Genomic DNA, 18,812 nt, shown 5'->3' with positions numbered 1-18,812 from the left:
GTTTTGTTTACTCTGTCTCCCTAATGCTTAGAACAGTGCCTGGAGTACACAGGAGCTCCTTCAGTGTTTCAGTGTTTGTCCAATGAATGAGTAGTTAGTTGGCTACATGATGGGATTTAGACTGCTGGCCTTAGGAATCAGACTTTCCATATTAGTCACACTTTGAAGCAAGGGAGCTCAATCTGCCAGAGAAATAAAAGACAGGGGCTACCCCTTCATACTGCCCAGAAATCAGATCCATTAAACTACTGCTGCCAAAGGGAAGACATGACCATGAAACACACACAACCATCTAGGGTCTGAAGTCTCCATAGATGATGAGAAACCGTTGCCACCCACCTCACTGTGACATACTGCCCCCATGTCAATAGCAGAGTCATGACACCTCAGAAGGTTCTGAGATTCTACTGGACAGTTCCACTGGGGAAAGATTAGACTCCTCAGAAGCTAACTGCCTAGAGAAGAATCAGGAAGACGATACATATCAGAAGAGAGGTGGAGTTTATGTAAGTAATGGATTTAAAGAGGAAACCAAAGGGGCAGAGCAAGCCAAATTTAATTCTGCTTGGTTTTTCTGAGCCCTGTTTAATACTAAGATCTTAATATCTGGAGATTCTTATAGAGGCCAGGCTAGAGAGCAGAGAGATTACTTTTCAGAGAAGTTATACACCTACACCCATGCCCATGGGCCCTTTAGGAAAGCAAGCGGCCCTAGAGTAGAAAGGGACTTAAGAACAATTGATAACCTCTATTGATTCTTATGGCTGTGTATAAATTCCAAAGGGTTTTGTGTTGGTGAACTATCTCTGAATATACCTGCTAGCAGGATATATACTGAAATTTCCAGCATTATCCCTGTATCCTCACTGTATCCTTACTGAGGCTTAATCAGAATATGAGCAGAAAACCAAAAGGCTGAATTTTGTCATGGCCAAAATGTGAAGTTGGAGGGAAGAAACCAGTTAATTCTGTTTCTATATTTGGGGGCTCTTGGCTAGTTACTCTGCTTCACAAATGGACCCATTTCCCCAACTCATTAGATATATCTCTGCTGATATTTTATGGAATCTACAATGGAAGAACACAAGGAAGATCAACTAGATCATGAGTAAGTAATCATGATTATACAAAGCCACATCCAAGGACCAAGGTGTGAAGCAGGTCTGCTGTTGATGTCTTCCTTCATCTTCTAGTCTCCCTCTCTCTCCATCTACTATCTATCCCTCCCCCATTGCACTCCACCTCAAGTCCTTCATGCCCTCCTGAAGTGATAGCTATTATAAAGTTTTCTTTTCCAAAATCATCCCTCGTCCTTACTCAAAAGTCTGCCTCACTAACTTATTTATGGTTAATCATTTGAAAAGCAAACTAATTAATGATACAAGAAAAAGAAAAGTTTATTGAGAGCTTCCAGGTGCCAGGTACCCTTTCTAGGTTACTCTAGTGTTACCCTTATTTTATTCAAATTTACTTCAAAAAGATTTTTGAATCCTTGAAAGTGAATGTCTGGATCATATCTGTGTGCTCAGTGAAGTGACTCTCATGATAGATACTCAAGCTTTGTAGCAGGCACTGTAAGAGAAGTTTTGAGATGGGAGGAGGAAGGGAAAGACTGAAGCCCTACCTGCTGGTGGAAATCTCTTGTGGTTATGCATAAAGCTGGGCTCAATCATAAGGAATGTGCCAGCTACCTGGATAAAAGTACTCAATAAAAGTGTATTGCAGAGCTTCCCTGGTGGCGCAGCGGTTGAGTCCGCCTGCCGATGTGGGGGCAGCGGGTTCGTGCCCCGATGCGGGAAGATCCCACATGCCACAGAGTGGCTGGGCCCGTGAGCCATGGCTGCTGAGCCTGCGCGTCCAGAGCCTGTGCTCCGCAATGGGAGAGGCCACAACAGTGAGAGGTCCGCGTACTGCAAAAAAAAAAAAAAAGTGTATTGCATGAGCAGATTTTGTGAACAATTTGTCTGAGAAACCAATGCAGGATACTATTTAAGGAAGCAAGACTTCTGGAACCAGAGTGGAGGTGCACTAGTATATTCAGCACTTTGGCTGAGAAAGCCTGAGAAAAACCTCTCTTGCTGACCAAGTTGAGAATTATTGAAATAAATTGTAGAGCATGATTAAGAAATATAATTTCCTATGAATGAAAAAGGACAGATGTGCTTCCAGAAACAGCCAGGTTAATGAATTACATACCTTCTAGATATCCCCTTTAGTCCAAAGATTACTGATCTTAAGATAACTGGCCCTTGTTCAATTTGGGGACTGGGTCTACAGGTCAGAGAAAGTGGAAATCTTAAGACTGGCCCAGTCAAAGAGGAACATTAACAGTTTGAATATGGACCTTGAAAGGGATATGCAGAGAATTGATGAAGCAAATCAGGACCTTCTTCTCAAAATCCACGAGAAAGAAGATGAGATTCAGAGGTGAGTGTTGGGGTTCCATGAGGGAAGTTCTCCATCCAGAGGATGGGGTGGAAGAGAGGAGACAACACTAAATTTTCCTGTTTGTTCTAGAGACCTAAATCTTGTACAGCAAAGTTTCTTCTTCATTCTTTGGCATTTCTCTGTGGCTCAAACTCTGAAATACAGCAAGTTTTAAAGAGATTCCTTTAAAAATTGGGTGATACTTACCTGAGTTGAAAGAACATTGGGGTGTTTGACCTGGGAATCAGAGGAATCTTACTTATCCTGCCTTGAAAGTGATTCTGAGTCTAAGGATCCAGGAAAGAATGGTTTCCAACTTGAGATTCGTGTTTATTGTCACTGAGGTTCCCTTGAAACTGATATTTGTGTTTTATCAGTTCTGAAAGTGCCAGATCCTCACAGTGTGTGCTTGCATCATGTAGGCTGGAAAATGAGATCACTCAGACCAGAGACCTGGCAGATGAGGAGCAGGAGAAGGGGAACTGCACCACGATGGAAAGGGAAAGAGCCTTGCAGGAGCTAGAAGAAGAAACAGCCAGACTGGTAAGCAAGAAGCTGGGAAGAGCTATATGATAGGTTTTATTCATCATCCTGTCTCTCATCAACTATCAGATAAGCTAGTCTCTCCTTTTTACATACAACTAGTAGTCAACTCAAAAGTCATGGCAGGATGTGTCCATGCATGGAAAGGGATGTGTGGAGGGTAGGGTTTCTTTGGTAATATTTAGTATTGGGAAGCCCTGCGTGTGGGCATCTCTCTCCCTGGTAAGTTGGTGTGTACGTATTGAGATCAAACCACAGGTTCTTTACCTGACGTTATGCAATAAGGTAGAGTTCCTGCAGGAAATCATCACTGGAGCAAAATGGAGAACAATCAACTAAATAAAGACAGATGATGGTATGCAGATGCACACTTACACTCTGCTTCTTTCTCTCAACAGGAATGGAAGAATGAGACTCTGGTCCACAGTATAGCAGAACTTGAAAGAAAGGTAGGATGGGGCTCTTGTGTTCCCCAGTGTTCCCACAGCATCCCCAGGCACCAAAGAGGCAAGGGAGCAAAAGTGATCATAGGGGATCCCACACGTCAGAGAGGCCTGTGCTGGGGTGGATACTACTCTCCTGAGGCTGAGCTTCATGACCTAAATAAATGCCATGGATCTTCCCTGCAAGTATCAGATGGAGGGAGTGAGTGGGTTATTCAGGGTATTCAGTGATCCCATAGGTTCCTTCATTCTATTACAAGAAAAGGGATTCCAGTAGACACTCTGTTAAAGTGATTGGCTGGCAACTTTGTAGTGAGAGTTAATTTTACTTTCAACAGAGACTTAAAAATACTTAATTCCTAAGGATTCCCTCTTCCTTGTCTAGACATTCCCTCTACCTCAACTCCTGCTCAGAATACAGCGGGCTTCCTATGATACCCTACTTTCTGACCCATACCTGAATAACCCAACATGGATTAGGGGTTCAGAAAAGTACCCCTGCCTTGAGCAGGCTCTAGCTTTGGTGGCCAAGACTAGTGAGAAGAAGTTAGAGGTAGAATAAAGATGTTTCCAAGAGCACCAAGTATCCACCAAAGGACCACCTCCTGGCAGCTTTTATCAAGACCAAATTACCAGCCCACACACACACCAGAGAATGTCTTTGCTTTCTTTATTTTTTTTAATTTGATGTATTTTTTATTTGCAATGTATTTTTTTATTTGAAACCGTAGCTTACAAGGAAATCTCAAAAGGCAATTAAGTGTGAACAAGGCAATCTAAAGGGAACCGCAGAAGAGTCAAGGGTAAATGGAAAAGCAATCTTGAATGGGTTTGGACTATATGAAGAGGAAACAAGCTTTCAAGTGAAAACAACTGTCAAAGTTGGGATAAATTCTTTGTAGTTTTACCCATGTCAGGCATAAGCCTGGGCCACTGAGTACTGACATTTCCTCTGCTCTTAGTAAGGAATTTTACTCTGAAGCCATACATTTTGTTCTTTCTTCCATGAGGAAGAGCAGAACACAAATGCATATATAACACTGGAGGCAGTTGAAGTCCCTAATTTAAATCCTGTCCCCAGTACTTAGTGTGGTATGTGAAGGGCAATTTAATCAGTCCCTCCCAGCCTCCGTTTGAAAATTGAGTGAAACTGTGTATATAAAGTATTCTTTCATTTTTTTGGAGAGCTAAAACCTGAAGTCACATAATTTTAAAGTGACTATTTAAGAGTCTGGCTAAGGCATATGTATGAATTCATAGAGGCAGAGCTAGGATCTGTAAATCTACTGCATGCTAGGCAACTTACACATCCTGTCATGGAATCCAGTCTAGAAAAGAAATCATTAAATTGGTCATTCAAGTATCTAGTGAGTTCTGCATGCTAAGTGCATCAGACAGTGCTTAGCATTTCTCTAATTGTGCTCCAGAGCTAAGAACCTGGACACAACCACAACACATCCGATCAAAATGCAAGAAGAATTAGAGACTTACTTTTTTTTTATTTAGAGAACAGGTAAAATTCTAACTTGATACTTTCTGTAGAATTACATCTTTATCCTTGCCTTAATTTTTCTTTAGCTTATTAAGCCCACACTTAATCCCATACTGTGTATATGAAGCCTATGAAGATATGGACAAACTGAAAATAGAAATATAAAATGAAAGAATAGAGAATCACTCCCCTATCTTCTCTTGGCCAAATCAGTGTTGATGGCCACAGAAAAAAAAAGAAGAAGAAGTTGTTTAAGGCCACCAAGTAAGCTTGCTTAGTCATACACATCCAGGAAATTTACCTGGAAAGAAAGAAGTCTGGATCCTGTGTGTACATCAGGAAGAAAGTGAAGTTAAGACTAGAAAGGATTATGAAGCCCCATGACTATCCTTACCATATAACTGCAGCAGCCAGAGATTGATTTTCTTCCTTCTCCTGCCCAAAACAAGTTTTCCTGACAGTAAGGCCACCAGAATCTAGTTGGGACACTTTAATGCTGGCTATGTCAGGTGAGCTGAACTGACAGACTACAGATAGAGAGTTCCAGGTGTTGTCAGAACAATGGCCATTATTTTCCTAGCAGCAACCAGCCCAGCCCTAAAGAGTTCTAGAGTATTATTAACCCTCTGAATCACTACCTTTTGCCCACCTGTTTTGTAGAATTCTTAGGTGATATCTCTAATTCTATGAAATATACAGCATCTCCTTTGCTTCTGTTCCTCTTGCATGCTGGTGATTAGTTCAGTAGTTTAATAGGATGCCTGCTTCAACTCCTTGTGACTCAGGCCACTGTCTTGAAAATACAGCCTTGAGCACATTTTTCTTTCTGGCCCTGGTTGTAACTGACTGGAGGGGAAAGGAACTGTTAGAAGCATCCAGATGTAAAATAATGATCCCTAGATGAAAGTGGGAACAACAGAGCTGAAAGGGAAGGAAGGGAAAATACAGTTATATCTGCTCTTCCTACAGAATATAACCCAAATGCATCCATTCTTCCCTATCTACTACTACTAATAGTACTACCCTCTTGCAAGCCACCATACCCCTCACCTGGATGCTGAAGTAGCCACCTAACAAGTCTTCCTGCTTCAACTCTTACTCCTAAACAGTCTCACTTTCCACATACTGAAAAGTCTCTTCTTTAAAAATACAGGTCAGATTGTATCTTTACCACTTGAAGTTCTCTCCTAGCTTTTTAGTACAATTAGAATAAAGAACCAAATTTGGGGGACTTCCCTGGTGGCGCACTGGTTAAGAATCGCCTGACAACGCAGGGGACACAGTATCGAGCTCTGGTCCGGGAAGATCCCACATGCCACGGAGCAACTAAGCCCATGCGCCACAACTACTGAGCCTGCGCTCTAGAGCCCGCAAGCCACAGCTACTGAAGCCCATGTGCCTAGAGCCCGTGCTCCACAGCAAGAAAAGCCACTGCAGTGAGAAGCCCGTGCACCACAACAAAGAGTAGCCCCCGCTCGCCACAACTAGAGAAAGCCCCGTGCGCAGCAACAAAGACCCAACGCAGCCAAAAATAAATAAACAAACAAACAAACAAACAAATAAATGAATGAAAGAAAGAACCAAATTTTTTTAGCAGCTCTAAGGCCCTATGTATGTAATCTCATCAGTGGCTACCTTTCCCCACCTTACCAGTATCCTCTGTGCTTCAGCCACATAACTTCTTCATACATACCAAAGTTCACAGTCTTGGCCCTTGTTGTAACCTCTGCATGGGACATATTTCCTCCAGATCTCCATTTGACTAATATTTACCTTTCAGATTTCAGCTCAAGTATCATCAGAGAGGCCTTCGCCAACCACCTATATTAGCTCTTATGCCATCACTCACTCTCCCTCTCAGCACATTACTCTGCTTTTATTTCCTTCACAGCACTTATCATTATCATGTTGACTCAGTTGTTATGTCCCCCAACTAGAATGTCAGCTCTGTGAGGCAGAAAACCTATCAATTCTGTTCACCACTGCATCCTCAGTACTCCCCTTGCCCTTTCCCTGTCACTCCAGTAGAGTGGCCGATATAGAATAGGCTTTCATCAAATATTCAAGGAAGGAAGAGAGGAGAGAAGAAATACAGGGAGAAAGAAAGGAGTGAGCCATGAATATATAAAAGCAAAAGTGACAGTGAATTTTTCAAGGTTGATGTTTTTCTAAGAGAAATAGCTAAGGAAGAAGGAAGCTAAGAATTGAAGTTTAAGGGCGAACGAAGCACTGATGAATACTCAGTGGTCAAGAGTGCAGGCTCACCAGGCAGCTGCAAGGACAGTTTGACTGCCCTCCATCAAAAAGATATCTGAGGGCTTCCCTGGTGGCACAGTGTTTGAGAGTCCGCCTGCCGATGCAGGGGGCGTGGGTTCGTGCCCCGGTACGGGAAGATCTCACGTGCCGCGGAGCGGCTGGGCCTGTGAGCCATAGCCGCTGGGCCTGCGCGTCCGGAGCCTGTGCTCCGCAACGGGAGGGGCCACAGCAGTGAGAGGCCCGTGTACCGCAAAAAATTTTTTAAAAAAAAGATATCTGAAATGGTGACCAATGCACTTCAACCACCTGTGAGATAACCTTTGCTATAGCATTTCAGAATGGAATCCTGTTTTTGCCTTGCTGAGTTACCAGCCTCCTTCCCTGTCTATAGGTTAAGTTACAACAGCTGGAAGCCTCCTGTGCAGACCAAGAGAAGGAGCTGGCCAAGGTAACCACAGTAACTTCAATGTTACTCCTCCCAAAGGAAAGGATACTCGATTCTTGGTCAGACGATCTAATGCATTCCTCATATGATTGAGTTATAATAAGGTTCTAGATCCCAAATGATTATGGGATCAGGAGGGTATGAAGGAAAGGAATATGACTATAGTCTCCTAAGTTACCTTCTATTTAATATTTTTTATAGGATACGTTTCATAATCTGTATCTTCCACAAATTAGTATCTATTCTTCTCCCAACTGTCCCCAAATAATCCCCAAGGGACTATAAAATATAGCTTGTTTACCCTCAAAAAAATTAGTTTATATGTACAAAAAAAACATATTTAGAACAATTAGAAGACAACATTTAGGGTCTGGTACACAGGAGGAAACAAGTATACTACTGTTGTTACAGCAGTTCACTGAGAAAATTTAAGACTAATAAATTTTAGTCTCCCCAGGTAATAGAAGACTATGCACTTGTGGCCCAGCTCTGTGAAGATCAGGCCTTCTGCATAAAGGTACAGCCTCCCAGTAAAGAGACAGCAAAGGATTTGTTTAGGTACAGGGTGAAATGGAACCAGGTTTTTCAGAGCATACTGTCTGGAACAATTTTAACTCTTCAAGGTATCATTCCAGAGGGATTTTAGGGTCTCTGACACTCCACCACCAATATCATTCTGTTACTTCCCTGGTCTCCCAGCCTCTGTGCCCTTAAGTTAATAATGAACACTTTTCCTGTTTATACTCCCAACTACCCCCAGGGACCTGTCCAATGGTGAAATATAGTGAGAGATCAGTAGTGGTGGGGTGGAGGCTAGGAAGGAGAAAAAGTGGCAGTGGGAATACCAAACATTTATGTTACAATGTAATAATGCATGTTTATTATGATTAGGAAAAGCACAGGGCTTTAATTAGTAACCGTGCTTTCTTTTATTTCTCTTTGAAGAAGTACCAGGAAACTTTGAAGAAAATGGAAGAAGAACTAGAGACTCGGTTCCTCGAGAGAGAAGTGTAAGCTTTGGCAAACAAAGGAACATCCTGGTTTTAGTGGTAACTCCATCTCAGCCTGGGTCAGAGCAAACATCTCTCTAATTCCAGTTTGGAATTATGAGGCCCCCAACACCACATACCTTTCCACTCTGTAGTGATCAGGTCGACTCCCACTGAACCACACCAACTTTAAAACGCAGGTCCTTCTCCCATCCGTCTTCAAAGACTGTAGGAACACATCTCCCTTCATAGCTTTATCATGTTACCAATTATTTGGGTTTATATTAAGGGTAGGAACGTGTGCTTTAAAAAGGGTTAGTGGTCAAGCACCTTAATAAGAAGAACATTCATATTAAACATAAATAAAAGCTTCCTTCCCCCAAAAAATACCCCTTGAGTTTGTCAAAAGAGTTTAAATGATGAGAAACTAAACCAAAAACCTCACTTCCATTTCTTGACCCTCTTTAGATGTTAAATCTTAATTCAGTCAAGAAGTATCTCTATATATTAAATATTTTGGAATCTTGTGGTGAAGAGAAAGAGACCCAAACTGCATAAAGCCTTTAAATAGGCAGGTACACACTGTGGCCTTGTGTCCAAGACAACAGGACTTGGAGGTCCTCGCCCCTAAAGGATACCTTCAAGTCTCCCCAAATCCTTCCTGAGTACTAGGTATGGCTTGACTGCTAAGCTAAGTTTCTAGAACAAGGCTATTCAACAGAAATTTCTATACTATCTATTAAGTATCCACTTGGCCATTTACTGAGTACTTGAAGAACAGGTAGTATGACTGAGGAACTTATTTTTTATTTTAATTCATTTAAATTTAAATAGCTACATGTAGCAACTGGCTACAATAGCATTAGAATATAAGACTGTTTTTAAACAACCATCATATAGTATGAATCTTTGCGTGCACTTTATCCAACCTCTATCTTGGTTCTTTTCCCCCTAGGCCAAAAATGATAAGCACGAACTCAGCAAGCAAAGAGTGTAATGGCCAAAATAACAAGGTAAGCACCTACTCCATCTTCAGCTTCTTCAGTGTCATCGCCTTTCAAAGGAGTTTCCAAAGTCACTATAAGCCACCAAACATCTAGCAATCTTCCCATGTGAATTTTCCAAGAACAGTACCAGATATAATTCCACAGCATTTCAACCCTAAACAAACAAAGAGGATGCTAAGGAACAGTTGTCTTCCCTCTTACAGCTGTGCAAATGATGTGTTCTCAAAGAAACCAGCCCAAGACCAAAGAAAGTTTAGCACAGAAGCGAGAAGGAACATTAACTGAGGGTGCACTCTGTGGATAGAAGGCCAAGACATGACACATACGCCACTCCTCTATCTCCCGTAATCACAGCACTCTTTCCTGATGATCCCAGCATTGTCCAGAATCTTTTACTACACAGAACACCAAGGGCATCTATCACCATCTAATCAGAGCTGGCCTATGAGTTAAAACATAGGAAGCAGTTGCTTCTTTATGATACAGCTTCACTGTCTATTCATCTTTAACATCATGATGTCACCAGCACATGTGCAAAGGTCTGAAGGAAACAGATGTGGATGTAGAGCACCGGGCCTCTTGGCCTGCTTGGTGTCTTGTGGAAGCAAGTACATAGATAAAGTTTATTGGACTTTAATTGTGGCCTTCCCTGGTGGCGCAGTGGTTGGGAGTCCGCCTGGACTTTAATTGTAATTTATATTTCCTTTAGAGCCAAGGTGGACATTCAGCAGAAATTTTATGTTGTTGAGATATATGGTCTTTATAATCTCAGAAAAGAGAAGTCATCTCTTCCTTAAAAGCAAATATCAACATTTGACTATTACCCTTGAGGTCCTCCAGATGTTTGAATATATGTTAGACCATTTCCACAGTGACTATAGTTCCCACTGTCCTGAACAGGTTATTCTGGTCCCAAGCTTATGTATTCCACTCAGCAAGCAAAACTCCTGAAATTAAATGAAGTCCACCTCTCTAGAACCAAGCTTGGCATGCTACCTGATGTGTCCCACCATCTATTCCCGGTGACTTATTAAAGTATTCCTTCTGACCACCAATCAGAGAAACAACAGGACTGTCTTCATCAAGAGTATCAGAGTCCATGTGATGGTTCAATGACCTATGATGTTTGGGCAATCTCTTTAGAGAGGCTGCCTGAGCAGCTGACCAGCTAGCATGCCACTTAATCTCACTCAAGCTATAGAATCAAATTTGTAACCCAGAAAGCTGCTTTCTAATTCCAATTCTGCGAGCCTCATTTCCACAGTTTTAAAGTGTGATCATAATTCCTCTTCCTTTTTATCTCACAAGGAAGTTTAAAGGAAAATGAAGTAACTGAGAAAATATTTTGGAAGAGGGATGTTACAGAAATCCAGGATATATTCTCATCTTTACATTTTTATAGCTTTCAAAATTTATCTCTTGGAATACGTTTGTGTGGTTTTTATAGCCTGTAAACTTCTCTAAGGGTCACTGGCTAAGTAGAAGGTAAGGGTATAGTTGAGAGAGCCCAAAATGTGAACTGAGAGGACCTCGGTTCCAGGCCTGGTCCTGCCACTTACAAGCTGTATGACCCTACCCTTCTAAGTCTTCATTTAGTCCTATCAATATATAAAAAGGTAATGCAGTTATATATATATATATATATATATATATATATATATATATATATACACACACACACACACACACACACACATACATATACATACACACAGAGATACATATACACACACATATATATGTACATATATTTGGCTTTGAAAATTTCATCTGCTTATGTATATGAAAAAATTTGTAAAATTTTACCTAAAATAACATTTAATTAATGGCTCAGTACTATTTGGCAGTGATAACAGCCTCCAGAAATTGTTTATTTATCACTGTCCTTTCTTCTTCTCCCAGGATAACTCTCTCCAAAAGAAGAAAACAGGGTTCTATAAAAAGTAAGTAAATCCTTTGAGTAAACTTCCCAGAAAACTGGGAGTTCTACTTAGCCATACTAGCAGATAGCAAAGTCTAGACAAGGAGAACATTGTATACACACACACACACACGCACACACACAGTCAACAAATTTGTTTTATCAATGACTACATTTCTCAGTTCACTGTTATGACTTCCTTGTCCAAAGGCGATGACTAATCTCAGCTTTCCAGTATTAGAAGCCAGTGGCCTAGCAGTAATCAGAAACAGGAATCCTATCACCTAGAAGAGATGTGACAAGTCTCATACTTACCCCCTTTTCCCTTCAACACTTTCAATTAGTTTAATGTGTCTGGTTTCCCAGTAACATCAGCTGATTAGAAATGGGGACTCCAATAAAAAATTAAAAATTAAAAACAAAAACAAAAGAAATTTAAAAAAATAAAAAGAATAAAGAAGGAGGGTTATAAAAAAGGAAGAACTTCTGCAATATACGATAACACTGAGGCACCTTGAGGACATTATGCTAAGTGAAATAAGCTAGTCACAGAAAGACAAATACTGCATGATTCCACTTATATGAGGTATCTAAAACAGTCAAGTTCATGAATCAGAGTGTGGAATGATGGCTGCCAGGGGGTGGGGGGGAGGGGGCACGGGAAGTTACTAATCCATCGGCATAAAGCTTTGGTTAAACAAGATGATTAAGTTCTAGAGATCTGCTGTATAACATTGCACCTGGGCTTCCCTGGTGGTGCAGTGGTTGGGAGTCCGCCTGCTGATGCGGGGGACGCGGGTTCGTGCCCCGGTCTGGGAGGATCCCGCATGCCGTGGAGCAGCTGGCCCCGTGAGCCATGGCCGCTGAGCCTGCGCGTCCGGAGCCTGTGCTCCACAACGGGAGAGGCCACAGCAGTGAGAGGCCCGCGTACCGCAGGAAAAAAAAAAAAATTTGCACCTGTTGTCAACAATAATGTGTTGCACACTTAAAAATTTGTTAGGAAGGTAAATCTCATGTTAAGTGTTCTCACCACAATAAAATAAATTTTTTTTAAAAGCTTAAAGAACAAAAAAAGAAATGGGGAGATCCTTCTGTGGTTCGTAAGCATGAAGATTGAGTTTTTACACTATTGTGTGAGATGTGCCTCCCTCAAACTTTATCACAATGTCAGCACATTACCTCCAATGTGAAAAATAAAAATAAAAATAGGGAGAGAAATTCTAAATGCAAGTATACCACTACCTTACAGCAGATAAAAGAGAGAGAAAATGATTGGGAAAAGGAGACAGCATCTAACAGTATTCAGCACATAATAATTGCTCAAAAATCTTGTTAAACCAAATAAGAACTCAAGATTCAAACAAATGAGTGGATATTAGTCCTTAGGGAATCATTGTGATAGCAAAGTAAAATTGGTATTGAAGCCCCTGCATTTTTAAGAAAAGGTCAAATTATGTTCAGTATAGTATGTTTAAGAAGGCATAGAGAAACATATATTTAAAGTGGTATGAAATGTGATTTAGAAAAAGTCCAATCAAAATGGTTAACATAAAATTATTGGTGCTTAAAGGTCAGCTCCAACTGTCTGGAAAATTTGCTTAAGAGGATACTCCTTCATACCAGATAAGTGAAGAATTATATATTTCAATATCCTTAAATACATGTTCCCAGAACAACTAGCAGAATTTTCCCTATAACTCCTAGGCCACCTTCACCTATAATTCAACACCAGTGCCCAGCATGGAATTGCCCATGTTCCTGGGATAAGAACTATCTGCCATAAAGAGAGTTGGTAGCCTAAAGAAACATAAGCCCAGCAAGTCTAGCTCATCACATCAAACTACAAATGTCTTTCCTCTTGCTCTGATCCAGCATCCTTGGAGCACTGGTATACTGTGCGCTGATAAGAAATTAGAAAGCTAGGTTATTTGTAAGATTGTCCCTGGGCATGTCATCCCAGACCTTCTCATGAATACTGTATCCAGCTTCAAGGAGAGTGGTGGGAAGAGGGTTTTAAAAGGCTTTTGATTCTAATTTTGAGCAAGATCCTGTATTAGAATGGATCCTGGCTCTTGTCACCAAGATTAACTCTACAGGAAAACTTAAGAAAACTGGAGGGGAAGGGGCTGTTTTTTGGGGGGTGTTTTTTGTGGTACGTGGGCCTCTCACTGTTGTGGCCTCTCCTGTTGCGAAGCACAGGTTCTGGACATGCAGGCCCAGCGGCCATGGCTCACGGGCCCAGCCGCTCCACGGCATGTGGGAACTTCCCGGACCGGGGCACGAACCCATGTCCCCTGCATCGGCAGGCGGGCTCCCAACCACTGCGCCACCAGGGAAGCCCAAGGGGCTGTTTTTGACTGGTGAGTGGAGGTGGGCCGTGAATTTGTCCTGAGGCAGAATGCAGCCCAGCACAACCAGATAAGGGTAATATAGCAAAGGAAACAGTGGAGGTTTGCTCGTGGAAATCATATTAAAACCACAAGGGCAAAATAATTTATCAGCTAAATAAGAAATCAAGACTACCATAAGGAAATTTATAGAAATTTATTAGGAAATATTAAAGGTAATATAAATGAAAGAAGAGAAATACCATGATCATCGATAGGAAGCCTTAATATCATAAACATATCAATGGTCTCCAAATAATTAATAGAATCAGTTCAATTCCAATCAAACTCCCCAGAAGATTTTTCATGGAATTGAATAAAATGATACTAAAATATTGTATATGGGAGAGTAAATGGGTCAAAAATAACCTGGGCAATTTTAAAGAAGAGCAAGGAATGAGAAACATGCCCTTTGAGATATCAAGACTTACTGGGAAGCTACCGTAATTATGATAGTGTAGTATCATCACAGGAATAGGAAAATTGACCAATGGAAAAGAACATGTGCTCAGAAACAGTGCACATATAGAGCCTTGATATATGACAGTGATTATATGTCAGAGGGGAAAGAAAGGATTGACTGTTCAGTAAATATGGTGGGGAAAAAATGGTTATCCAGATGAGAAAGAAATAAGATTGAGTTACTACTATACAGTATAACAAAAAAGCAAGCCCAGATGTGTTAAAGACTTAAATACCAATTTTTAAAAAAAACCTACAAAACTCAGTATTAGTTATCTATTGCCACGTAACAAATTACCCCAAAATTTAGTGGCTGCAAACAACAAACATTTATCAACTCACACTTTCTGTGCATGTTAATCTGTGAGCTACTTAGCTGGGTGGTTCTAGCTCATGGTCTGTTACAAGGTTGCTGTTAAGATGTTGGCTGAAATTACAGTCATTAGAAGGCTGGGCTGAGGCTAAAGGATCTATGTCCAAAGGAGCTTACTCACACAGCTGGTTGCTGGCAGGAGGTCTCAGTTCTTCATCAGATGGACCTCTCCACCAGGCTACTTGTGTGTCCTTATAACCTGACAGCTGGCTTTCTCCTGAGAGTAAGGAGAAAGCCGCAGTGCTTTTAGTACATAGTATAGGAAATCACACACTGTCATTTCCATGATAAGTTATTCTTTAGAAGCAATTCATTAAGTCTATTCCACACTCCAGTGGAGAAGAATCTAAGGGAGGAATACCAAAGAATTTGTGGACATATTTTTAAACTACCATAAAGTCTTAATACAAAATAGTATCTTTTAGGCCTTGGGGTAGGGAATGATTTTTCAAACAAGATACAAAAAGCAGTGATTCTAATTAAAGGAAATGTTGATAAATTAGACTTTATTAAAAATAACTTTAGGGACTTCCCTGGTGGCACAGTGGTTAAGAATCTGCCTGCCAATGCAGGGGACACGGGTTCGATCCCTGGTCCAGGAAGATCCCACATGCTGCAGAGCAACTAAGCCTGTGCACCACAACTACTGAGCCTGTTCTCTAGAGCCTGCGAGCCACAACTAGTGAAGCCCGTGAGCCTAGAGCCTGTGCTCCTCAATGAGAGAAGCCACCACAATGAGAAGCCCATGCACCTCAACGAAGAGTAGCCCACACTCGCCGCAACTAGCAAAAGCCTGGGCACAGCAACGAAGACCCAGTGCAGCCAAAAATAAATAAATAAAACGCACATTAAAAAACAAATAAATTGGGCTTCTGTGGTGGCGCAGTGGTTGAGAGTCCGCCTGCCGATGCAGGGGACATGGGTTTGTGCCCCGGTCTGGGAAGATCCCACATGCCGCGGAGCGGCTGGGCCCGTGAGCCATGGCCACTGAGCCTGCGCGTCCGGAGCCTGTGCTCCACAATGGGAGAGGCCACTACAGTGAGAGGCCCGCATACCGCAAAAAAAAAAAAAAAAAAAAAAAAAAAATTTTGTTCTTTAACACCTTAGAGCAAGTGAAAGTTATAAAGTAGAGGGCAGATATTCAAAATACACACAATGGAAAAGGATTAATATCAAGAACATATAAAGAATTCCTACAAATTAATAAGAAAAGCCCAAACAACATAGTAGATAAATGGGCAAGAGGAAACACATAAGACGAATAAACCTAGGAACAGATGTTCAGCACCATCGTTCATCAAGGAAATGCAAGCCAAGACCATAATGAGGTATTACTTTATACCCATCTGATTGGCAAAAGTTTAAAATCTGATAGCATCAAATGTTGGAAAGGACGTGGATCCACAGAAACATAAAACCCTGCTGGTGGAGGATAAATTGGTGCAACTACTTTGGAAAACAATTTTCCAAAATAAAAATAAAAAACAAAACAAGGTAATTTCAGATAGCGATAAATGCTGAAAGAAAATTAAACATGGTGATGGGAGAGAGAGTAGCTGGCAGGCCAGCACATGGGAAGAGGCTACCTTTGTAAGGGGTTGTTAAGAGTAGAGACATTTGAATATCAAGGAGTCAGACATGCATTTAGATTATGACTATTTTGTTCCAGGTTTTCTAACCTCTAGTTAACAGTTTCTTGGCTTTCTCTTTCCAGGATTTTTCAATATTTCTTTTTCACCAACTTCTTCTTCATCAGACTGCTGGTCTACTTGTTGTTCCACGTAACTTTTATAAATCCAGATCTCTTTGTCGATATACTGCCCAAGATACTGAGCAGGAACATCTTGTGGAAGCTAAGATGCTTTCTCTTTCCATCTCTCATGCTTGAGACAGAGGACATGTTACCCCACTGACCTCCAAGAAATATCCTGGAGCAAAAGAAGGCAAGTGGTATCTGAGTCCGTAGACCAAGAGATGGTGGAACTTGTGAAGGAAAGAGGTTTTCTTCAGTTATTTCCTTGAGGTTTTCCTACTTGATTACCATCCCTCCTCACATAGTCTTTCCAAGATTAACCTTGCCCAGAAAAGAGCTCTGTCAATGGATTTCTGTGGCTATATGGATAAGCTAAATAGTACCAATAGTAAATAAACTAGACTATATTTGGAATAATATCATAAATGCTGAGCAAAATTAGAGCTGATCAATTCTTCTAGTGAATCTTAAAAATCTAAGACACTGGATCCCTGCCAAGCAGAAGATTGTTCATTACTTACATTAGAACTCTTTTGTTGTAAGTTGCCTTAGTTTAAGCTAATTTATAAATTTATAGCACACAAAAAAGTATTGCCTCATGGAACTAAAAATCTGGGGCTTCAGGCATGGCTGGATCCAGAAGCCTCAATGTAATGTCATTGGAGTTTCATCTCTCTCTTCTCATCTCATTGGATGGGCATTTTCCTTTTAGTGGGAAGATGCTGCCAACAGCCTAAGACTCATACTACCAGATTAGCATCCTTAGCAGAATGAAAGAGTCTTTTCTAATAGCTCCAGCAGGAAATTTCAGATAAACTGACTTAGTTGTGGTCAACTGTCTACCCCGTCCCACAATCAATGTGGCCAAAGGGATGGGGATACTCTGATTAGTCAAGCATGAATCCATGAACCATATGTCCAAACTCTTGTAAGGGGCAGGGGAGGTAAGGGGACAAGAAAGAGATAAGGGAGTCAGCCCCATGTAAACTATATGGAATGTGTTTCCCAAAGGAAAGGGGACACTCAATTCCCAGAGAAGGGGAAAGGGATACTGGACTGGCAAAAGCGGACATTCACTTAATCACTAGTTTTAGCCATACATATAAATATCCGACTTCAGCAATTAAAACTCAAAGCTGTAGCTCACTTCATATGTCTTCTTACCAGTAAAAACTATAGCTTCTCAAGATCATAAATCAAGATAAACTACTGCAAAGAGCTCAATATAAATATGTAAAGAACCAGGTCTCTAGGGCTAAAGTAAGCAAGGATTCTAAAGTAAATAGCACATGACATATATAAACTGCTTCACAAACTTGGCGTAACCTAAATATGGTCAAACCTCCTATTTTTCCAATTAATTGCTGAACCATCCATGTGCCTTATTACCAGGATATACTCAAACTACTTCTTGAACTTTTCCACCCACCTAAATGATCAGGACCCTTAACAGCTCTGAAGTCCAAGAGCACAAAGGGGTCATTCTGGCTTCCACACTAGCAGGGAATTAACTTTAACTCTTTGGTTCACTGTCATTTCTTCTTGGGGCCACATGATGTCACTGTTGAAAACTGGTCCTACACAGTGATTAAATAATTAATTATCCAAATTGAGACATATCTGATAATAGGAAAGGACACTATTAATAATTATGTCAGGACAAGAGAAACTAGACAGGACTGTTTCAGCAAACGAGGATGTATTATCATATATATATATATATATATTTATATATATATAAATAAAATCCAAGATCTTGTTGACATGGTGTATTTTGCTGAGGCTGCTACATCTCATTCTTCACTGTTAAGGGTGCCCATGCTCAGGACCCTAGCGCCACAGCTGAAGCTGCACCTCTCCTTCCTTTCACATACCCAGATGTATGTTCCAAGGTCAAGTTCCTAGAGGATTAAGATTGACTCCAGTTTCTGCCACCATCACCCTTGCCTCCACAGGAAGCCCTGCAGTCTGGGAAGTCAGCCTACTCTCAGGAAACCCACCTTCTGGAGGTCAAGGGGTTGGTCTGAAGACTCAACCCTCAAAACACAAGGGCTCAATGATACCCTAAAAGGGAGGCTCCTAGGTGCACACCTTCCCTTCCAGGCACTTCCCAGTGCCTGGGAACTTTTCTGAACTTCTGCCCCTTGAGAAGAGAAACATTCTACCACACACACTAAGATGTCTCAGCAGACCCAGAAACAGTTTGCCATGACACTCACCCAGCCCCTTTATAACAGACATAATGTTCATGATCATGAATTCCATTTATTAAGCACTTGTATCACGTCTCAGGCACTGTACTACGTAGTTCATG

The 18,812-nt window shown here is 41.1% G+C and overlaps 1 protein-coding gene across 1 annotated transcript; it reads left to right on the top strand.

Moving 5' to 3' along the window:
• Positions 1 to 378: 378 nt before the first annotated feature.
• On the top strand, positions 379 to 16,658 carry TMCO5A (transmembrane and coiled-coil domains 5A; the record flags this gene model as incomplete). The annotated part of the gene is made up of 12 exons (XM_082619954.1): positions 379 to 495; positions 1,066 to 1,108; positions 2,278 to 2,427; positions 2,850 to 2,970; positions 3,369 to 3,419; positions 4,145 to 4,216; positions 7,553 to 7,609; positions 8,064 to 8,123; positions 8,552 to 8,616; positions 9,551 to 9,608; positions 11,505 to 11,545; positions 16,460 to 16,658. The coding sequence occupies exons 2-12, from the start codon at positions 1,074 to 1,076 to the stop codon at positions 16,656 to 16,658; spliced, it is 909 nt and encodes a 302-aa protein (XP_082476080.1). The 5' UTR covers positions 379 to 495; positions 1,066 to 1,073.
• Between the last annotated feature and the right edge of the window lie 2,154 nt (positions 16,659 to 18,812).

The sequence above is a fragment of the Mesoplodon mirus genome, assembly GCF_964341445.2.
Source record: "Mesoplodon mirus genome assembly, chromosome: 4".
Classification (NCBI taxonomy): domain Eukaryota; kingdom Metazoa; phylum Chordata; class Mammalia; order Artiodactyla; family Ziphiidae; genus Mesoplodon; species Mesoplodon mirus.
This window is presented reverse-complemented; position numbering and strand designations above follow the sequence as displayed.